At 51.9% G+C, this 20,185-nt stretch overlaps 1 protein-coding gene and 1 long non-coding RNA gene across 2 annotated transcripts; one reads left to right on the top strand and one right to left on the bottom strand.

The window, feature by feature from the left end:
- The first annotated feature begins 403 nt into the window (after positions 1 to 403).
- LOC120316663 lies at positions 404 to 8,254 on the top strand. Its single transcript, XR_005559030.1, has 3 exons — positions 404 to 2,557; positions 3,278 to 3,778; positions 8,128 to 8,254. It is a non-coding gene; the product is annotated as an uncharacterized LOC120316663 (long non-coding RNA).
- PTPN11 (protein tyrosine phosphatase non-receptor type 11) lies at positions 3,780 to 19,761 on the bottom strand. The gene is made up of 16 exons (XM_039362478.1): positions 19,579 to 19,761; positions 16,435 to 16,557; positions 15,762 to 15,956; positions 15,287 to 15,479; positions 14,964 to 15,080; positions 14,162 to 14,275; positions 13,352 to 13,448; positions 12,641 to 12,720; positions 12,319 to 12,477; positions 10,607 to 10,738; positions 10,323 to 10,477; positions 10,003 to 10,070; positions 9,279 to 9,430; positions 8,485 to 8,597; positions 8,249 to 8,351; positions 3,780 to 7,521 (listed from the first exon to the last, which is right to left on the bottom strand). The coding sequence occupies exons 1-15, from the start codon at positions 19,590 to 19,592 to the stop codon at positions 8,279 to 8,281; spliced, it is 1,785 nt and encodes a 594-aa protein (XP_039218412.1). The 5' UTR covers positions 19,593 to 19,761; the 3' UTR covers positions 3,780 to 7,521; positions 8,249 to 8,278.
- Between the last annotated feature and the right edge of the window lie 424 nt (positions 19,762 to 20,185).

Genomic DNA, 20,185 nt, shown 5'->3' with positions numbered 1-20,185 from the left:
CTGCCTCCATGAACGCAAAGATCTGTTTAGCTTCCTGGGGGGGAGGAGGAGGAGGAGGAGGAGGAGGAGGAGGAGGAGGAGGAGGTCGATGGCTGGGAGGAAAACCTTCAGATAGAGACACCTGCAACATCCTGTCCTCTATTTTTAAAAGGGAGGAGACAAAGAGAGAGATTATTCAGAAGAATGTGTGCTTTAATTAACCAAAGGCTAATTAGCCCTGCAAGAAAAACACGGAGTGTCACTCTGTTGTGCCTACAGGAGGAAAGAGGCAGGGGGCTGGGCTCTGCCTGCAGGGGAATTAGGGCAGGGGGGGTTCATTTGTTCAGAAACAGAACCAATAGATGTGACGGAAGATAAAGTGCTACGACGCCCGAAGGTAAAAACATTGGTAACAAGTATATTTATAGCCTGTTAATAAATAAAGCCTGAGCCGTGCATTCTTATCAGGTGAGCGAGCAAAGGCTGGACTTGTAGAGATTATTCCTGTTGATTTTTGCATCCGTGAAATGCCTCGCTGGAGCATCTGTGAGCATCTGTTGCTAACGCTATTGAGTTAGCTTCCTGAATTAACCTCAGGAAGAAGGGAGAGAGGCTGCAGCTTCTTCCTCAGGCACATTCCTCCAAATACATTTTGGGGGCCGTTTTACCTTCTCCTCTAAAGAGAAAGACGGACTATGCCGCCTTTTCTTCCCCTTGGATCTCTCGGAAGCGGTGATGGCTTCGTTTCTTTCGACTGATACCGACGTGCAGCCTGGCAGTTCACCAAGACTGAAGATGACCCAGCAAAAATGAACACAAAGCTGCCCTCTCCAAAGGTCCCATCCGGCACCTGATGAACGGCTGGCTTCATTGGCAGGGGGGTTGAGAGCCTTTCCTGTGGACCACCGCCCCCTTTTTGCACGGGCCTTGCAAAACAAGTGCAGCTTCCTGCACAGAAGGGCTGCCATTAATTGGAAAGGGAGCCACTCTTCTAACGAGGGGCTGCTAACAACGGCCTTTGCTCCCTGACATGCAGAGGATCCATTTTGTGACTGAGGAGGCCAAAATGGACGTGACTGGAGACCAGAAAAAAAAGAAAACTTGGCTCCAGGCATTGAAGTGGGTAAGGTTCTGTGCCCTTTAAGGGCTCCCACGGCTGGGAGTTGCGATCCCTGGGCACGCCGGGAATGACTTCAAAAACCCCTGCCCCAATTCCAGAGACTCCCTGCTGCTCAGGCAGGCCAGTTCCAGGCTGGATGAACAGAGGGCCGGAAGCCAATGTTAGGCAGCTCTGTGGGCATGGAGAGATGGGCTGGGCCCAGGGCCCTGCAACTGAGGGGCAAAGAGATTTGGTCCATTTTCTAAGAACCTCTTCTCCCCCTGCATTTTAATAGCTTGCTCCAAAGGGGGGAGCAGGAAGCTTCAGATGGTGGAGAATTTGCACAAGGAAAATTTCTGGGGTGGTGGTGGTGGAATTAAGGGTCCTTCCTCTCTCTCCATCACCCCCTCTCTCTTTGGGTGAAACACAGACCCCTCTGATAACACCCAGGCTGTTTTGCTTATATGTTAATTCCCAGGCAGACGGGAAGAAGGCAATTAGGAAAGCCAATTAAACAGCTTTGTTGTTTACAACACTTGCAGTGCCAAAGCCCAAAGCCAGCTCTCTCTCTTGTCCTCCTTGAAAAGCAGCATCCTTGCAAGAGAAAGGGAAATGAGCAACGACAGATGGATTGCAGCACCCGAGAAACCCTGAACTCCGCTGGAATTTTAAGATTCTGCTACAGGGAAGCAAACTCGCTTAAGATCAGATTTCTGACAAGAATTTCCTCCCTCCCGAGGTCTTAGGATAACTCAAAGTAAGTGAGCAGGATGCCAGCCGAGGCTTCATTGCTCCAAGGAGATGCCACCCATTGTGAATGCATCTTGTGGGTATCCTGGCTGGTGGGGAGAATAACAAGCTCATTATTCTCTTAGGAAAAAAAGGAGGCAGCAAGTGTCACCCATCTGTTTGAAGCATCGTTTTCTATCAGGAGTCTTGAGTTCCAATGCCCTCTATGTCTGCAGGACTTCAGCACCCATCATCCTGGCCAGAGGGAGCAGTCTGGAGCTTTAGTGGGCATCTTTAACAAAAGCAAATCCAAAATGTCTCCTGTGGCTTTCTCCAGCGGGGGGGGGGGCTGAGATAATGCAAGGTGCAATTCATAAACCAGCTCCCCTAAGATAAGAACTTGAGATTGAAGCTTCGATGGTTTCCAGAATTGGGGGCCCAGCAACGAGAGCATCACGGCCCTTTCAAAATCGGGAGGGCCGAGTTGAAACTGTCCTGGATTCCCCCCAACCCCGGATGGGGGCTGCAAATTAAGGGAGCACCCCTTCCTCCTCCATCCAGGCCAGCAAAAGGAAGGGATTCAAAGCCTTTCAGGAGCTGAGGTTACCCTGCTGATACCCTGTTTGTAGGGCGCGGACCAGAAGGGGCGAAGCCAGGAAAGCCATTCCAGTGCAGGGGACAGGAGGACCAAGTGAGAGAGACAGAGTGAACAGCGGAAGGATGGCTAGCTAATTAAATGCAGTCTTTTTGGTAACTCCATTTCCCTCCTGCTTGAGTTGTGGGGGGGGGAAGGCTGATCTGCATTCCAGCAAATTTGCAATTTCTTGATAGCGGGAGCTGAGGGGGGGGGGCGGGAGCGAAGACGACTCCCTCGCTTGCTGGAAAGGCACATGCATTCACTGCTGCAAGACTGCAGCGGTGGAAGGCTGCCACGATGCAGACTTGCGGCCATCCACCCAGGGAGGCCTGGCATCGGGATTCTGCTCCGCTTCCCCTGCCCAGGTGGAGGGTGGGGAGACCCCAAGGGACAGGGGGGCTTGCGATGCCCTGTCTTCCAGACAAATGGGGGGCATCGATTCCAGGTTAAGCAGCCTAGATGAGAAATGGGGGTCAAGGTGGGGGAGAGAGGCAGAGCAGCGAGAAACAGGAGCATCGCCATGGTAACCGTGAGATGGCTGGGCTGCCGCTGGTCCTCGCTGATGCTTGTCAGGGTGAGGGGAAGAGGGAAACAGGGAAGGGCACAAACTCTGCCGAACTAGAGCAACTCTCAAAACACAAAGTAAAGCAGCTCAGGAACTTGAGTCCTAAAGACAGAGGGGAACAGAGGAAGTACACCAGGAGCCCAGGAGCCAGATCTGTGGGGGGGGGGGGCTCAGCCCGTTGGCTCAAATCCTGAGTTTGAGGGGCTCTGACAAGCCACCATTGCCTCCAAAACATCAGCTTGTTTGCATCTCTCTCTTTCTCTTTGAGAAATCAGATTGGCAATTCTTCTGGACATCAAGGTTTAATGCACTTTGAGAGCCTCGTCCAGCCAACAATCTATTCTTCCCAAAAATTAAGAACAAAATGCTACGTTGGCCCCAAAGACAGATGGATCAAATGAAACTGCTTGACATTTACAACATTCCAGTCCTCGTGATTGAAAAGTTCAGCAAATGGGCTTTCTGGATCCTCTCTCATCATGTTCTTGCACAGACAGATATGCATTTCTTGAGAAAGGCCTTGCTTTCCGGCTTCCCCTCCTGTTTCTGGTGCAAAGATGCTGAATTCTGTTTGAACTGAAGGCCGACAGTGGGGAAAAAGCAGGGCTGTTGAAGAAGACAAGCAGCCCAGCCTTGCGTAATTTATATCTCCCCCTGCATTATCCGGACTGGCAGTGGGAGTTTTAAAAAAGCAAAATTCGAGCACCCTCACTATTCGCTGGTTCCGATTTAAGCCAACCCCGTTGGAGAAAAGCATTCAGGAAACAGGGTAAGAAAAAGTATTTATTTATTTATTCATTTGTTAAGTTCTGGTGTTTTACAAACAGTTTTTTTTTTACTCTTGAGAACCCTTGGCGCAATTTTTAAAAATTCGCAGCACAGCCAGCGACCTAGCGACACTCAACATCTAAGTTTTTTTCTGAACGTGATCGGTCGTCTTGTGAACGCCACGCGCCAACCGTCACAGAAGAGCCCACAGAATCGGAGTCGAAAGGCAGCGGACGGGAGCTCCCACAGGGGCCATAGCCGGGAGGAGCCCACCAACCCCTTATGCCAAAACACCAACTCAAGCAGGCCTCACAATCAGCTGGGAATCCGCCCCCTTTCCCTGAACGTGGGAGCCCAGACTTTGATCAGTGTACAAATCAACGACATCCCTTATAGGTAGTCCTTTTCAAGGAAAGAGTTGTATTTTTTTTTCTCCATCTAATTTACATTTTATGTAATGCTCTGGGTAGAATACTTCATACACTGCTCAGAAAGGAGGGAGTGAGGGAGGAAGAATAAAACAGGAGGAGCTACTTCTAGCCAGGTGAATAATACAACAGTCTCCGCTCACGGAGGCATCTGCGTTCGCTTTCTCTTTTAAGTCACAAGAGTATTCATAAATTAAAAGAAAGAAAAGACTAGTTGGAAGCACCACAGAAAAGGAGGAGGAACGGGGGGGGAGGGAGGGAGGAAGAAGAGAAAGGAAAGAAGGGAAGAAATAAGAAAGAAAAAATAAGAGGGAAGAAAGGAAGAAAGGGAGGGAGGGAACTGATTTCACTGTAGCTTGGCTCACATCTTCAGAATGCACACATACACAGGCAGACCCACAAAGATACCTATCAGAGGGCAACAGAGCCCCACTGAAAACTTCCGCCTGGCCCCCGTCTGGCTCCTCAACTAACACCAGCCTTCACACCAGAAACAGGTCCCCTCTGAACAAAGCCCTCCCCCACTTGCAAAGAACCCTGCCAGATCCCCCCAATTGGGCACAGCCAGGCTTTTCCCATGCAGTGGCACAAGAGTTTTGGAACTGCTGCCCAACACTGCAGGGGTGTGTGTGTCTCTCTCTTTCACAGCCTTTGGTCAGACTCCACCACCACGCCTGATTTTCCTCAAATCAAGAAAATTACGCTTCAGTAAAGTTGGAAAACAAGGACACCAACTTTTTGTATCATTTGCCTATCAACATCCATTGTGGAGTGTCAAGAATTTAGGGCACAGAGAAGAGAGATTCCTGCACACAAGACCACCACCCCGCCCCCCGGCGCTATGGCGCCAGGCGCACCTGTTGGGGCCGAGCTTCGCTTTCACGCAGAGACGCCCCCCTGAATTCTGAGACTCGCAAAGCCAGGGGGAGGTTTGAGCAGACAGGAAGCACGGACGGGAACCAGGCCGGAACGGGACTAACTCGCCACAGCCAACTCATAGTTAATTATTTAAAATCATCATTTTAATTTTTGCCATTCACATTTATTCCATCCCTCCTTTGGCATCCTTTCTTTAGCGGTTCTATTCCACCATTTCTTCAATATTAGTGTAACTCTTGTCCCGCAGCGAGGTGGCCGCGATCAGTTGGTCGTGGAGAGTTCGCCCTGGTGAGTTGGCCACGGCGAGTTGTCCTAGACCCAGAGGAGGCCGCCGTCCCGATTCAGCCACAGGGTCCCTGGGAACGCAGCAGCAGCAGCATCCCTGTTGGGAGGCGAACATGAAAAGCAAGACCGAAACAGCAGGAAACAGCACGACGGGGCCTCCGTCCCGTTTCCTTCATTCCGGCTCGGCCAGCGGCCAGGCGCGTCGTGGGCGTCCCAAGCGGTGCTGAGCCTGGCCCTGGGATAAAACCCCCATCAGATTCCTTCAAGGGCTTTTAAGAGGGTCAGCGTCTCGCTCTCACGTATGCCGGGAAACACCCAATCCAGACGAAGCCAAGACGATGAGGACTGGCAGAGAGAGCCTTGCTTTGACTCAGTCCTCCCAAGATTAGATTACAGAAGCTGGAACAAAAGAGGGAAAGGGGGGAGGCTCTGCAGAAAAGTTACAGCAGAAGCAAGAGACACACAAACGACCTTTGTGGCTCCCCCCCCCCAGTGTTGAAGGGAGGTTGGGATTGTTGTGGTGAACACAAGGACCACCCAGCCCAGACGAGAAGCCGATTTAAGCAGTGTTGCCTTCAAAACAGGCTCCTGAGCAAGAGAGCATCCCCTAAACCAGGGCTTTCCAACTCTGGCCACTTTTAAAACCTGTGACTTCAACTCCCAGAATTCATGCTGGCTGTGGACTTCTGGGAGTTGAAGTCCACAAGTCTTAAAGTTGCCAAGGTTGGAGAGCCCTGCCTAAACTCCTTATCAGATCATCCAGGCACAGAGACCCCAAGGAAACAGCAACCCTCTGCAGAAAGCCTCCCCAAGCACCCGGAAACTCTGAGAGATTGTTGCTTCCTGCTCTGTGTATCACATCCCAACCCACCCACCGGGCCAGCCGAGAGAGGCTGCCGGACTTTTTCTCCCACCACAAGCCCCCTTCCCCACCCTGCCGTCCACCCTGGAGAAGCAGATGGGCTTGAGATGCGTAACAGCTCTACGCTGGGCATTGCTACATCAGCTGGGAGGGGGCCAAAAGAAGACCCACCAAAGAAGGCCGAGCCTTGAAGGAGGTCTAGCTTAACCAGGGCATTGCCCGCCCACCCCCGGCTCACTTCCAAAAGCTGGATGGGGCACCCTGTTTCTCCTCTGAGGAAGATGTGGTAGAAGCTGGAAAAGCAGCCAGGGTGGGTCGTTCCAAAGCTCCATTCAGCCCCCCACCCAAAAATCATCCTCTTCATCCTGCTTCCTCTTCCTCTTGAGGGAGACCTGGACCAATCCAGGGATCCCGGAGAGGAGACAACCCTTTTGAGAAGTCACTAAGCATCTGAGAGGGAGGGAGGATTGGGGGGGGGCAGAGGTCAGGATATCCCTGGGCTGAAATCCCACCCCTCAAGTGCCCCCCTGCCTCTCCCCAACAGCAAAGAGCCAGCTGACTCTAAACAAACTGGTTTAATCTGGTGCAAAAACGCATCATTGGAAGTTCTAGAACTTATCGTTTCAAGGAAAAAGAAAAAAAACAAGGGGGAAAAAAACAAGCATGGAATTTCGTGAGGACTAGAAACTTGATCAAATCTGTGGCCAGCCAGACCTCGTTCCAGAGAGTTAGTTGGCTTGGAAACAGCCCTGGATTCTTCCTGATTAACATAATTGGTTTCTTCCCAAAAGTATCAGTTTTCCCACAACTTATTTTTCTAAATTTTTTTTTAAGAGAAAAAGATAACTTTTTTTAAAAAAACCCGCACAAATTTGGAACAGTTAAAAAAAAAAAACCTCTTAACTCCAGGAAAGAAAGAAAGAAAGAAAGAAAGAAAGAAAGAAAGAAAGAAAGAAAGAAAGAAAGAAAGAAAGAAAGAAAGAAACGTTCAAGTACAACAAAGTATTGGTCTGCATTGGAGGCGAAAAAAATAAAATAAAATCATACGTTCAGGAAGGAAAATGGCATCGACAACAACAAAAAAATCAGTTGTAAAACTGAGACTTTTTTTTAAAGAAGATGAATTAGGAGCTTCTCTGAAAGGAGATCTTGAGTTCTGCTTATTACTGAAGGGTTAAAACATCATAAATAAAAAGGAGGCTTTAGGCAGCGTCTTCCTTCATGGGAGGGACCCAGCTGGTCTCGCTTCCTTGTTTAACAAAAAACAGAGAGAGCAGCGGCATTTCAACCCTGCAAAAAGGACAGGAAGAGAGAGGCCTTTTAGAGGAGAGGCACCCCAACTTTGCACCCTGCCTTCCGGGCCTGGAGAGACCGAGTCCCCACGGAGGGAGGACCTTTGTTTGGGCATCTTGAGAGGAAATTTACTTGGGCTATGACACAACCTCTGGACGGCTGAACTTTCCCAAGCGTTTGCTTTGATTCAGGTCTCAAGAACATTTGATGGTATCATACACCGCCCAGAGTCCCTCTGTGAGGGAGCTGGGTGGTTCTTAAATATGATAGATAAATGAAAAAAAAAAAGGAAAAACAGGACTGTGCTGGGCAGAAGTCCAAAGGGAAATGACAAGATGGTGGAAACCTTCGTAAAATCTCCTCTCCCTCCAATTTTAGAGAGAACGCCCCCCCCCCACCTTAAGGAGATCTCTGAAACACAACACTGGACAGGAAGCCTCCATTTGGGGGCTTTTAAGACAACCAGACTAATATTGCCCTTTCCTGAGGACTAGCAGCTTGGGTTTATGAAGCATCACCCTCAGATAAGGATCTCAGACCAGCCTAATATTGCCCTTTCCTGAGGACTAGCAGCTTTGGTTTATTAAATTTTTCTCTTCCTAGGATCTTTTCATTGGAGATGACGAAAGCTACCCCTGGGACCCCAGACTCTCCCTTTGCCGCCGATCTACCCTCCCAGGCTGGTTAAGGTCAATCACAGGGGAGCCCGGTCATCTAGACTTGCCTTCCCCACGAGGAAGCTCTCGCTCTCGTCTCATCTGAAGGTTTTCTGCTGGTGCATCAGACCGACGTTCTCATAAACCCGCGTGGTGTTGTCCTCCCTCATCCTGTAAAGTGCAGCGTATAAGGAGAAACTCAGAATAAGAAGGCCCCCCCCCAGCACCCCAGGCCGCATCACTCCTGGACGTGGGAGAGCTCGAGCAGGCGAGAGAAGGGATGGGCGGCGAGCCCACTACTCACTCGGGACAGGCCGGAGTGGGAGTACACGGCGGGAGAGGACTTTGGTCTCCGCTGGCCTGATCCGCTAAGGAGTATTTGATGTTGGTGTACTCATGTCCTTTCCGCTTGCTCTTCTGAAAGGGAGGGGGGAATCACTGCCTCCTCCCTCCCAGCAAGCAAGGCGCTCTTGCTACTTCTCAAAGAGCCCCCCCCAATTCCACCACTTCTCCACCCCCCACCTAACACAAGGAGGCTCGGTTGGTTCAGGATTGCAGAGGTGGGGAAACAGCCCCCCCCCCCGTGGCTTCTTCTGATGGGTGAACTCGGTTTATCCCAGGCTAGATCTTGGGCAGCCCCCAGTCTGACACTTTAGCAGGGTAGCCACTGGGTGAGAAAGCTGCCATCTCTCCTACGGGCCACCGAGAGACGAGAGGGCGGCAAATACACCCGGGGTGTCTTTGTGTGTGTGTGTTCTCTGCCTTTCTCCAGCTGGCAATTCTTCTTGGCCAGCTCTCAACCGACTCTCAACCCCAGCTTTCAACCCCACAGCCAAAGAGACCACCTTTCCTGTAGGGTAGGCCAGAGGAACCCGCTCCTGTGGGGGTCTTGATGCTTTATGAGCTGGGAGGTTTTCTTGCAGATGATTCATCATCCAAACAAACTGACGTCATCGGCGCTAGTCACTAGACTTGACTAGCACTGATGATGTTACCTAGATGGGTCATGAAAGGTCTGCAAGAAAATCACCCAGCTCAGAGGGCACCCAGGACCCTTCCTCTCAGCCCTGAGCTAGAAATCTCCTCCTCTGGGGGTACCTGCTCCTCCTCAATCCGGCGCTGCAACGTCTCAATGTAATGCTGGACTGCCATGTAAATGAACCGGTATTGGGCCTCTGTCTGCACCATCCCTGACCGCTGTGACCTCACCATCTGGATGGTCTTTGGGACGTCGATGTCGCAGTCCACCCCTGGAGGAGAGAGGAGAGGAGAGGGAGATGGGCTCAGCTGGAGAGCATGAGGAAGGCCCCCTTCGTAGGAGGACACGCGTGGGGAAGGCACGGTCGCTCAACTTCTCCAACCACACAGATTCCTCTAGGGAGAGTCTCCATCATCCAGGCCACGATTCTCCCAAAAGGCAGCTGGACTTTCTTGTTTTGTTTTTCCCTCTGAAAGCCTTTCGCTTCTCATCCAAGGAGCTTCAGAGAAGAAAAGCAAGGGAGTCCAGTTGCCTTTTGGAAAAAGCACCACAGGGATGGGTTAGAATCGTGGTTCCCAAGCAAGCCAACATGCCCTTAGCACGGCCATCTCATCCCATCAACGGTGATCCAGAAAGCACTCACGGCTGGGCCCAGAGCAAGATGCATGCCACGCCGACCACCCGAGCTACTCCACACGTTGTTGGACTACAACTCCCAGCAGACCTTGCCTACTGGGGATCACCAGGCCACCCGGCAACCGATGAGTGCACTCCGCGCACAACCGCTGGCCGGAGCCGTCTCCTCAACCTTGGAGGTGAAGCAGTCGGTTTGTTGGGACTCACCTTTCTCACGGATGATGTCAATGAGAATATCGATCACAATGAAGGTCCCAGTCCGACCGATTCCGGCACTGTGGAGTGGGGGGAGAGAAGCCATCACACGGGTTCGAGTCCTGTTCCTCCTCCTCAGACGGAGCAACCTTGCCCGTCACCGCCAGGCTTTCAGTTTTCCCTGCAGTGTTTCTCAACCTTGGCGGCTTGAAGCTGCGTGGACTTCAACTCCCAGAATTCCCCAGCCAGCAAAGCTGGCTAGGGAATTCTGGGAATTGGAAGTCCACAGATCTTAAAGTGGCCGAGGATGAGCCACGCTACTCTGCTGTTACCTGCAATGGACGACGACCGGACCAGCATCGGCAATGCTCTCCTGCTTGTGGTGCACCTCCTCTAGGAAGTCCAGAACGCCGCCAGGATCGCTGGGCACCCCATGGTCAGGCCAAGCCCGGAAGTGATACTGCCACACCGTCCGCTCGGTGTTGCCCTGGAAGAGAGGCCCCCCCATCCCCCGGAGATGTTTTGAGAAGCTGCCTTTGCCTTCAAAATCGGCAGAAGTGGGGAAGACCCACAAGCCCACCCCAAAACACAAGAGCGGCCTCTTCCAGAAACGTACCTGCCCAACCTTGGAGAGCTTGAGCTCTCGCAGCGTGTAGTCGTGAGCCGTGCTCTCTTTGACGTTACGGACACGCATCACGCCGTATTCCTTCAGGGCGTGCTCGTCCGGCCAGTACTTCACGCATTTGCTCTGGAAGACCAGGAAGGGGGGTGGGGGGGGGAAGGAGGAAAAGGAGAGCAAAGGCTTATGGGAGCTCAGGTCTAATTTAAGTGGCCAAAGTGGGGGGGGGGGCAGAGGGCGATCTGAAAAGGTGAGCTGCAATGCTGCCGTCAGGCACACAGCTCGGCAAGCGTCTTCAGAAAACCAGGGCAAACAGGGAGATTAGGTGCGTGAGATTGTAACAGGGCTCCACGACACAAAGTACCCGTCGGGTGGGGGCTGTAGAACGATCCGTGGAATCCGTGGAAAGGCTTCCCTCCAGGAGCTGTGGGCGCTCCAACACTGGGGGTTTTTAAGAAGAGACTGGGTAGCCACTTGTCTGAAAGGGTATAAAGGCTCCTGCCTCAGCAGGGGGTTGGACTAGATGGCCTCCAAGGTCCCTTCCAAGCCTGTTATTCTGACTGCTTTTCCCAAAAGGGCCTTGCAGACCCTCCCAGAATGAAACCCCGCCCTCCGCCCCCACCCAGCTGCTGCTCTCGCGTCTGCCTGGAGATCGAAATCCAGCTTCAGAGCAGCTTCTACGCGCTGCCAGGGCCTCCGTGGCTCATCCATTCCAGCTTCTCCAGAGGGCGTCAGGTTGGAGCAGGTGCTGCGCTGCACCCTCCTCCTGGCTTTGGGGGGGGGAGGCAGGGGAGAACATCCGGCCCATTTAACCAAAATTGTCCTTCCTGGAAAAAAGCTGGCTCTCCCCCCCTCCCCCGCCAACCCAGGGGTTTGTTCTCCCCCTGCCACCCCTGGCCTGGCCTGCGCCCACTTCCCCAAATCGCCCCCTCGCTTCCCAGGGTGGTTGAGGAGCCCGGAGGTCTGCGCAGGGTGTGGGTAGACAAAGGCACAGCCATCCAGCCACGTTCTCTCAGCCAGGGGAGCGAAGCCCTTCTTGGAAAGGAGCCCAGGGAGATTTACAAGGAACAGATGGTCCCGCTCTGACTGACAAAACACAGATGACTCAGCACTCTGGGCTCTGGCCCCAAGCACCCTGTCAGCCCCCCCCCCAATGCTGCTATCAAGAGTCTCCCCAAGAGCCTCCGGTACCTTCCTTCCTTCCGCTCTGTCCTCTCTGCCCCTCCCTGGCACCCTTTCCTCAAAATCCCCCTCCTGCCTGACTCTCTTTCCTTGCTGGACGTCATTTAGAAACAAATGGGGGGGGGAGCAGCTGAGAACACAGCCAGGGGTTCAAAGCCTTGCGAAAGGTGTGGCTGTGTTCCTGAGTCTGGGCTGCTGAATGCATGACGGTCCCCCACGTTTGTAAGGATCCAGAAGAGTCCAGACCCCTTACTGTCATCCTCTCAGTGCTGCCTAAAGTCAGTTAAATCAGGCAGTGCGGCTGTAGTGTTGTTGTTTATGCTTCTTGTTATCTCCCTTACCTCCTGTTGGTGTTATTATGATTACCGTTATTCTGTTGCTTTGCACGTACGACGAGCAGTTTTGAGGCAAATTCCCTGTGTGCCAATCACTCTTGGCCAAATAAAGTATTCAATTCGCTGGCTGAGCTGCCGTTCTCCCCTCCCCTCAATCCCGGGAGATCGGTGGATCCCCCCCCCCCAGCTCACCTTTCCCCTCTCCACCTCCTTGGTGGTCATGACGATCACCCGGGAATTCTCCTGGAAGACCATCCGCCAGAAGTCGTTCACCGTGTTCTGCAGGCAGCCCTGGGTGGCGATGTAGCTCTTCTTGGCCTTGGCGCTGTTGCACTTGTTCTCAAATTCTGGCTGGGAACCAACGGGAGCGTCGGAAGATGTCCGGGACCCTCGGGAGAGCCGCTTCCCCCTTGGAGGAAAAGCTCCCGGACTCAGCCCCCCCCCCGAAGAAAGTGGCGTCCCACTAAACTCCCTCGGTAGGAGAGCGGTTGCCGAGAGAGGCCGGCCCTCTTACCATGATGATATTGGCATTGATGTAATCCGAAACTGGCTCGTTTGGATCACCGTCGTGAAGGATGACCCGGGTGTGGTCAACTGGAAAGCAACAAAAAAGACACACTCCTAATCCAGGGAACTGTTGTCAAGCAGCAACCGCAAACTCCGACTTGTCAGCAGCAATTCAGGCAGTCGCCGGGAAGACTGCAGGAATGAAGAGTCCTGGGCAGCCCCGGAGATGCTTTAACTGCAGAGGCCAAAACTGAGCGACCAACTGCCTGCCCCCCTCGCTCAGTCGTGCCCCTGCTGCAAGTATCGTGGCTCCTGGGGGTCTCCAGCACATCATCCCCACGGCAGATGCCAGGAACTCCACGTCACCAAGAGAGAATTCGGCTGCAGGAGACGAAGGTTCCAGCAAAATTTCAACTTTCAATAAAGGGGGGGGGGGCAGCCAGCAGGCTACAGATAGCTCCCTGGGCTTCCTTCCCCCACGAGACCCAGTTGCCTTCAGGTCTGAGGGGTTTTCTGCTCAAATGCCAGCGATGCTGTCACAGAAGCAGGATATCCCACTGCTAGTTGCATAAAGCCGAGAAAAATGATATTAAGCTTTTAAAATGGGAAGAGCAGTTGGAAGGAAATCTTCACTGCCTATCCCAAATGTCTACTTGCTAGTGGGTCTCTCTCCCCCCCCCCGACCTCTGGTAGAAATGGAAAGGAGATCTGCACTCACAAGGCAAAATGTTTTTGTATCGGTTCTTGTTCTTATTTTCCTGTCGCTGTCCTTCTTTCCGGCTGTACAGGAGCTTACATTCCTGCTGCTGGAGAGTCTAGAAAAACAAGGAAGAGCGTCAGGAACCGTCTTTTGACCCCCTCCTCAAGCAGGGGAAGAGAGAGACAGAAGGCAAGTTTTCTCCCTCCCACAGGCCTCTCCCCATCTGGATTACAATGCCCATCCTTCTGGCCAGCCAGGTTAAAACAGGTGAGCTTTGCAAGATGACTATGTGGAACAGGGGCTCCCCCTAGTGTTCCTCTCCCAGCATAATACAGAGACGGGCTCTGCCCCCTTTGGGAAAAGCAGGGGAAATCTGGGGAGGCCACCCTGAAATTCAGGAGTTGTGTCCTAGGGAGAGAAAACGTTGCCAGCTTCCTCTCTGCCCGACAGCAGCTCGCTCTGCCTCCGAGCAATTAAAGCCTCCGAGTCACAGACTGCCAGCAGGCAAATTCCTATGGAGGCACCCAGCTCCACCCACTAGGAGGTGTTTTTCAACTGGGGAGCGCTGGGAGTTGAAGACTTACTCCCGGCTCTTTCCGTGCAACCAAAAGGGTTTTATCTATTTTTTTTATCTTGGTTTACATGCTGCTCCAAAGATTTTCTTGAAAACTCTTATTCGGTTAAACCCCCAGGCATCTAGAAGTCTGTTGTGCCCCCCCCCCAACCCACCCCCACAGCTTCCATAAGGACATTCACACTTCCCAATCCCAGGAAAGACAAGCAAGCATCTCCTGGCTGAGGACAGAACAGATCCTCTCCCGAAAGTACCTCGAATTCTTCCCAAAAGCCTTGCTTCACTTTGTCGGTAGTTTCAGCCAACTTGCTCAGTTCTCGCACTCGGCTCTCAATCTCAGCTGCGTTGATGCGGGTAGTGTTGAGAGGCTGGGGGGGGGGAAGAGGAAGAGACAGGGAGGGGTCAAATAATGCACACATGTCAGGAATCAAGAATGACACAATGAATTGCTTGGGGTAGTTTCCTTGTTGCTGTTCGCCCGTGGACAGGAGGAGTCTGGCCGTACTAAAGCAGACTGCATGGCTACGAAATAAGGCCTGTGAAGCTTTTGGGAGGATCCCTCCTGGTCCTCTCTCTGCAAACCAAGGACTCAGGCCTGACCCGCCTCCTAGCTCCTTGGGAATCTCAGTGCCAGATTCCACCACCCACCGAAAGGAAGGGTCAAGCAGCCCCCAAGGATGGAGTCCAGCCAAGGGTCAGCTGGACTGGGATCAAAAGCCTCCGAATGGGACGTCAAGCTGCAAATTTTCCAGGAAGGCTGGGAATCATCCAGCTTGCAAAGGGGGAAGGTCTCCCCCACGAATTACAACAGAGAGGCAGCCGTGCTAGCCTGACCCTGGTCTGGCTTGGCGTAAGGCAGATAGCCATGAACCCCACGTGGTTCTCGCCCGCTTGGCAGGGCTAGAGAGGGAGAAGCAAGGGCAACTCCGCATCTGAAAGCAAGCAGACGTGAGTGCCCAGGCATCGTGACCATTTGCAGAGGCTGCGGCTGGTGTTCTACTAAACCTGGTTTTGGAGTTGCGGGAGCAAAACTCAACCGCCGCCGGGCTTTCTCACCTGCTTCAGCTGAAGAACAGTCCCCAGAGTCTCCACCATGGGGTTCTTCTTGTAATGCTCAACGAGGTCCGTCAAGGAGTCAAACTTCTCCCCTCCTCCAACGTCATACTTCATGTCCTAAGGAGGGAGGGAGGGAGGTGGGGGGCTAGTGAGTGTCACTGTCCACGTGAGGCAGTGGCCTCCTAACCAAGACGTGCCGTCAAGAGAACGGGCGCTCACTTTTCCCACCTCTGAACTGAGGCAGAGACTCCCGGCACAAAGGCTTCTGGCCCACCTCCCCGCCACGCACTGGCCTCACTTCACCTCCCTCCCCGCGCTGTTACCTGGCAACGGATCATGACGTGCGTGACTTTGGACTTCCCATCGTTGCTCTCGCCTTTGTCATCCCCGGTCCGGACAGAAAGCACAAAGTCTCCAGGATGGCTTTGGCTCTCGCGGACCAAAAAGCTGCCGTGCTTCCCTTTTTCCGTCAGCAGCTTTTCCGCTTCCTTTCCAGAGAGGTGACCGTGGAACCACCTTCGGGAAGGCAGCGCAAGAGTCAGGGAGCCCCGAGTAGCTTCCCTTGCCCTTCGCCAGAGAGGGAGGCTCTCCGGAAATCAGAGCTGCCTCTGAAATGGAGAAAGTTCCCTCTTCTCTTGCAGCAGCAGAAGCCGAGAGCACGTGAAGAGGAGAACGTGCTGATTTTCAAAAGTAGCTCATATTAAGGCCGCTCTTATCCAAGTGGGATAAGGGGTGCTGTGCTGCACCCCCATTGCTTCCTCACCCAAGCTGGTGCCCGGAGGCTGCCGCCCCGCTCACCTTTCAGAAGTGGGATCTGCACAATTGAGGGGGTACTTCAACTCGATCACGTCCCCGTTCTTCTCCTTGAGCTGTCCGTGGTGTTCCATGTAATACTGGACCAGCTCTGCCAACGTGGCAAACTTCTCCCCCCCGTAGAGGTCATAGTAGTCGCCGGTGTTCTGGATCTTGATGTGAGTGACCGCCCCATTGCGCCTGGCCGGTCCAGACAGTCAAGAGGAAGAGAGAAGGGAAAAGAGAGCCGATGGCAATGAACAGAAAACTGTCTTCAAGTGGTAGCCTCCTGGGGACAGAGAGCAGGGCTGACTGCAAACCTCTGCCTCCTTATTTAACATTTTTGGATCGGGGGGGAAGGAAGGCAGGAGAGAAGGAAGAAAGGGTGAGAAGGAAGGAAGGAAGGAAGGAAGGAAGGAAGGAAGGAAGGAAGGAAGGAAGGAAGGAAGGAAGAAGGAAGGAAGGAGACATGAGGGAAGGAAGGAAGGTCTTAGCTAGCAGCAGCTTGCAAAGATGGATGTTATTCTGTCACTGCTTGCGCTTGCTCTAAGGCAGCCTCCTGAGAAAAGAGACTTAGCTAGTTAAATCATTTACTTTCGTTTTTTAAACCTTTCAGTAAAATTATATTAAATTTTAGCAAGTTCAAAGAGGGCTACAAGGGTCCTCTCAGCGGACTTACCGGACTGAAAGGGTGAAGTCCCCAGGGTTGCTTTTACTGGGCCGAGCCAGAAAGCTGCCATCAACTCCTCTGGTCAGGAGCAGGTTCTCTGCTTCCACTCCGGTAATATTGGGGTGAAACCATCTGGGAAAAGAGAAAGGGGGGGGGGTCAAAAGACCACTTTTAATTAGTGAAAAGGGTTTCCTTTTTTTTAAAAAATACATAGTTTTGATTGAAAGTTTTTACAGAAAGATAAAACGTGAAAAGACAAAAAGATAAAAAAGTGCAGAAAACAAGACACCTTCCCCATAAAAGATTACTACAAGGATAATACATATCTACTACATAGGTAACGGCAATGAAGAAGCCCCCGACTCATGAGGATTCAGACCATTTCATCTTTTGCATCCAGAGTAGGTGGTCTGCCACTGTCCTGCCACCATCTCTCCAGGGAGAACCGGAAAGAACCGGCCTCTTGCAAACCAGGATTAAAGTGGGATGAAACAATCCAAATGCAGAGACATCTCCTCGTCCGTGGGAAGCGGATTAAGACCACCAGTTGCTCCCTCACAACCAGCAAGAGAAATGGAGAAGGCAGCTACAACCTCATTGTGGCCTTGTGATAAGAAATCTGCTCTCGTCCTGAGTTGATCAGCTCCGATTCTGGGGTTTTGCTCAAGGGCGAGGAAGAGGAGGAGGAGGAAGAAGAGGAGGAGGAAGAAGAGGAGGAGGAAAGGGCTGTGGCTGTTTGACTTAGCAGAGCCTGGCCCCTCTCTTCCCTCTGGTGCAAACGGGCTCCATATATCCTCGCAGACCCAGCCACCCACAGTCACACCCTTCTCGACAACTAAGCCTGCACCTTGCTGGTTGAAAGTCTCCGGGGGGGGGGTGAACCTTCAGCTTGTCGTTCACCGCCTCTCCTATCAACACGGTCTGGCTTATTTTTAGAAATCTGGTTAACTCAATCAATATTTGGGCTGAATCTGCACTTCCCACTTGAGGATGAAAGCCTGACGTTTCTCAAAGGCCTGGGGAGCTAACTAGGACTGGTAATGGGTATATTTATATTCTTCCATAAAGACACGCAGTCGGCAGAGGAACAGGAGCGTGTTGGGCAACATCCCCAGGTGATCAAAATTTGGGCACTTGGCGACTAGCGTGTACTTGTGACAGTTGCCGGGTCCATGGATCATGTGATCACCATTTGTAATCTTCCTAGCCAGCTTCCGATACACCATTTGTAATCTTCCTAGCCGGCAAGCCAGATTGGGTTTATGACTGCACGATTCACTTAACAAGGGCAGAGATTAGCTGAACAACTGGGGCAAGAAGATTGTGACATGGGGCAAAATGTAATTTCTTGCTTAACAACAGAACATCTGGGCTCAGTTGTGGTGTTAAATTGAAGACTACTTTTATTAAAGACTTTTCAGAACTTTGAAGGGGGTGGGCCTTTTGACAGCAGGATGACCAGAGCTGCTGCAAAAGTATGAAGGTGGGGCCCTAAAAAGCAGAGCCCAGGGGCAGAAAGCCACTTCCGGGACTGCCGACTAAGGCAGGGATTCTATTTGCAGTGTCGGTGGCAAAGCTCCCCGGTGCTCCAGGTATATTTGTCACCAAGTGGGAAGCAGCATTTTGTCACCAGTTGGAAATAGAAGGCCACGGGGGTGTCTCGGCCGTAGGCCGGCCGGTTATGCCAAGTGATTCCGGAGACAGGATCAAAAGAGAGCCCACCAAATGGAACGTGCACATTTTAGGCTGACAGGCTGCCCAATTCTACAGTTGGGGGCAGGCTGGACTCTTTTTTTCAACCCAGGGAGAGAAAGACGATGCTGGGATTGGAGCAGGATTAAGAATGTTTCAAGGGTGGCTGTTAAAAGAATGGCAGAGGTAGGTCTTCCTACAGCCATAACTGGACATTTAGCAAATGTAAAGGAGGCTATTCATTAAAAAAAAAAAAACCACAGGATCCAGTGTTAACTATTCACACATCAGATGAACTGAAACATTTCATCTCAAAACACAACCAGCACTCCCTATGCTAACAGATGAACTCTAACACTATACTAGTAATACTGGTAATGCATAATTAGGCATAGAAAATGCAGGAAATAACTCTTCTTCCAGGAAAAAAAGGATCCTATTTTTGACAGTCTGGATGGGATTTTATAAAAATTACTCTACCGAAAGTCTCGTAATAAACTAATGGAAGAGGTGAGTTCACTGTAAATTTTTGAAAAGAAATTTATGTTACTCTTCTTCTAACTGGTATTCACTTATGTAAGTAGAAGGTTCTGATCACTTTGGGTTGAGAAGTGTGGTTTTATCATAATTGGAATCCTACTAAAAAGTTATTTCTCATTTCTTGGTTCTAGTCTCATACAATTAAAGAAGGACACTGCTTCCCCCCATTCCCCCCCCCCGCGGGCATCAGACTCCCTCTGAGTAGAGCTTCTGTTTTCCTTATCAGGTTAGCAGCTGTGACCGAAAAATTATTTTATAATTTTATAAATAAACAAATTTTAATTGTTTTATAGTAACTACCTCCGCTTTCTTAAATTTGTATATGTACCTTATACCAAGTTTACGTTCAAGTTTTGAGAGTCCCCCCCCCACTGTGGCTATTTTAGATTTGCAATACACGTTTCCTGCTTCCTACTGCAAAATAATTCAGGAGATGATTTTAGCTCAAAATTTACAATATTAGGTTTTAGCAGCCAGGGTCAGAGGTAACCCATTCCAGGCTTGAAGGCAACAGATAAGGACTATATCAGGCTCCCCCCCCCAAAGCTTGTGCTTTTGGATTACAGCCCCCATTCTCCCCAGCCAGCAGGGCTAGGAGAAACCATGCTGGAACCTGGTGGCTGGGGAGGATGGGAGCTGTGATCTCTTTCCCTTGCCACCAGGGCGAAGGCTTTTAATGGCACCGGGCGGCTGCTTTGTGAATGGAGTCCAAGCAGCCCCAGCCGGGCTCCTGTCTGATAGGGCAGGATGGGAACTGTAGTCGCGCACCTCTGGATCCAGCAGCTCAAAAGCTCCCCCGCGCCCCCTCGTCCCCATGGCAACGGCATCGGTGAGGGAGACCAGCTGGGCACCCCTCCCCCGAAAGGGCAAAGAGGCGGGGCCTGAGCTTCCCTCCCTCCCAGCCACCCCCCCGCTTCTCACCTCCTCGAGGTCATCTTCCCGCCTCCGTCTTCCTCACATGGGGCCCCTGGGTCTCGCGGGGAGACCGGCCCGGGAGGAGGCGAACCGCAATCGGCCCGGGCCCGGCCACATCCAGGCCCGGGAGAGGGGAAGGGAGAAAGAGCCCCGAGGAGCGATCCGTCGCGATGCCTAAGACGTCATCGCCGCGCGACAGGCCCGCCCGCCTCGGGAAGGGCAAGGAAGGGGCGGAGTCGCCAGACAGACTGAACACAGAGGCAGGCGCCGCCTAGAACGGCCACACAGCGGGAACGCTGTTTCCGCTCTAGGCTGCGATGTCTCAGTAGCAAGCACCTTTTCAGTGCCCAATGAGCCGCTTGTTCTCCAGCCCGTTGCATCGGTCTGCCCTGGGCGGGCTTGCTCAGAAAAGAAATAATATATGTATTTGTTATTATTACTGCACCGCAGGAATTATAATTATTTTATCAAGACATGGGAAAGTGTTTCTGTTATGATAGGCGGCTTTTATATCAATGTTTCTTAAACTTTAAGGTTTGTGGACTTCAACTCCCATAATTCTCCCGCCAGCACTGGAATCAATGAACACTTAATAAGTCCTGTAGGAGATAAA

This window comes from Crotalus tigris, unplaced genomic scaffold, assembly GCF_016545835.1.
Source record: "Crotalus tigris isolate CLP2741 ecotype Arizona unplaced genomic scaffold, ASM1654583v1 scf7180000019478.12717781048:2074007, whole genome shotgun sequence".
Classification (NCBI taxonomy): domain Eukaryota; kingdom Metazoa; phylum Chordata; class Lepidosauria; order Squamata; family Viperidae; genus Crotalus; species Crotalus tigris.
This window is presented reverse-complemented; position numbering and strand designations above follow the sequence as displayed.

Coding starts and splice junctions, on each gene's coding strand:
- PTPN11 (XM_039362478.1), bottom strand. Junction 10,739..12,318: donor AGGAGGTGGAGAGGGGAAAG/GTGAGCTGGGGG, acceptor CTGGTCTTCCAG/AGCAAATGCGTGAAGTACTG. Junction 10,478..10,606: donor AGCTCTCCAAGGTTGGGCAG/GTACGTTTCTGG, acceptor CCTCTCTTCCAG/GGCAACACCGAGCGGACGGT.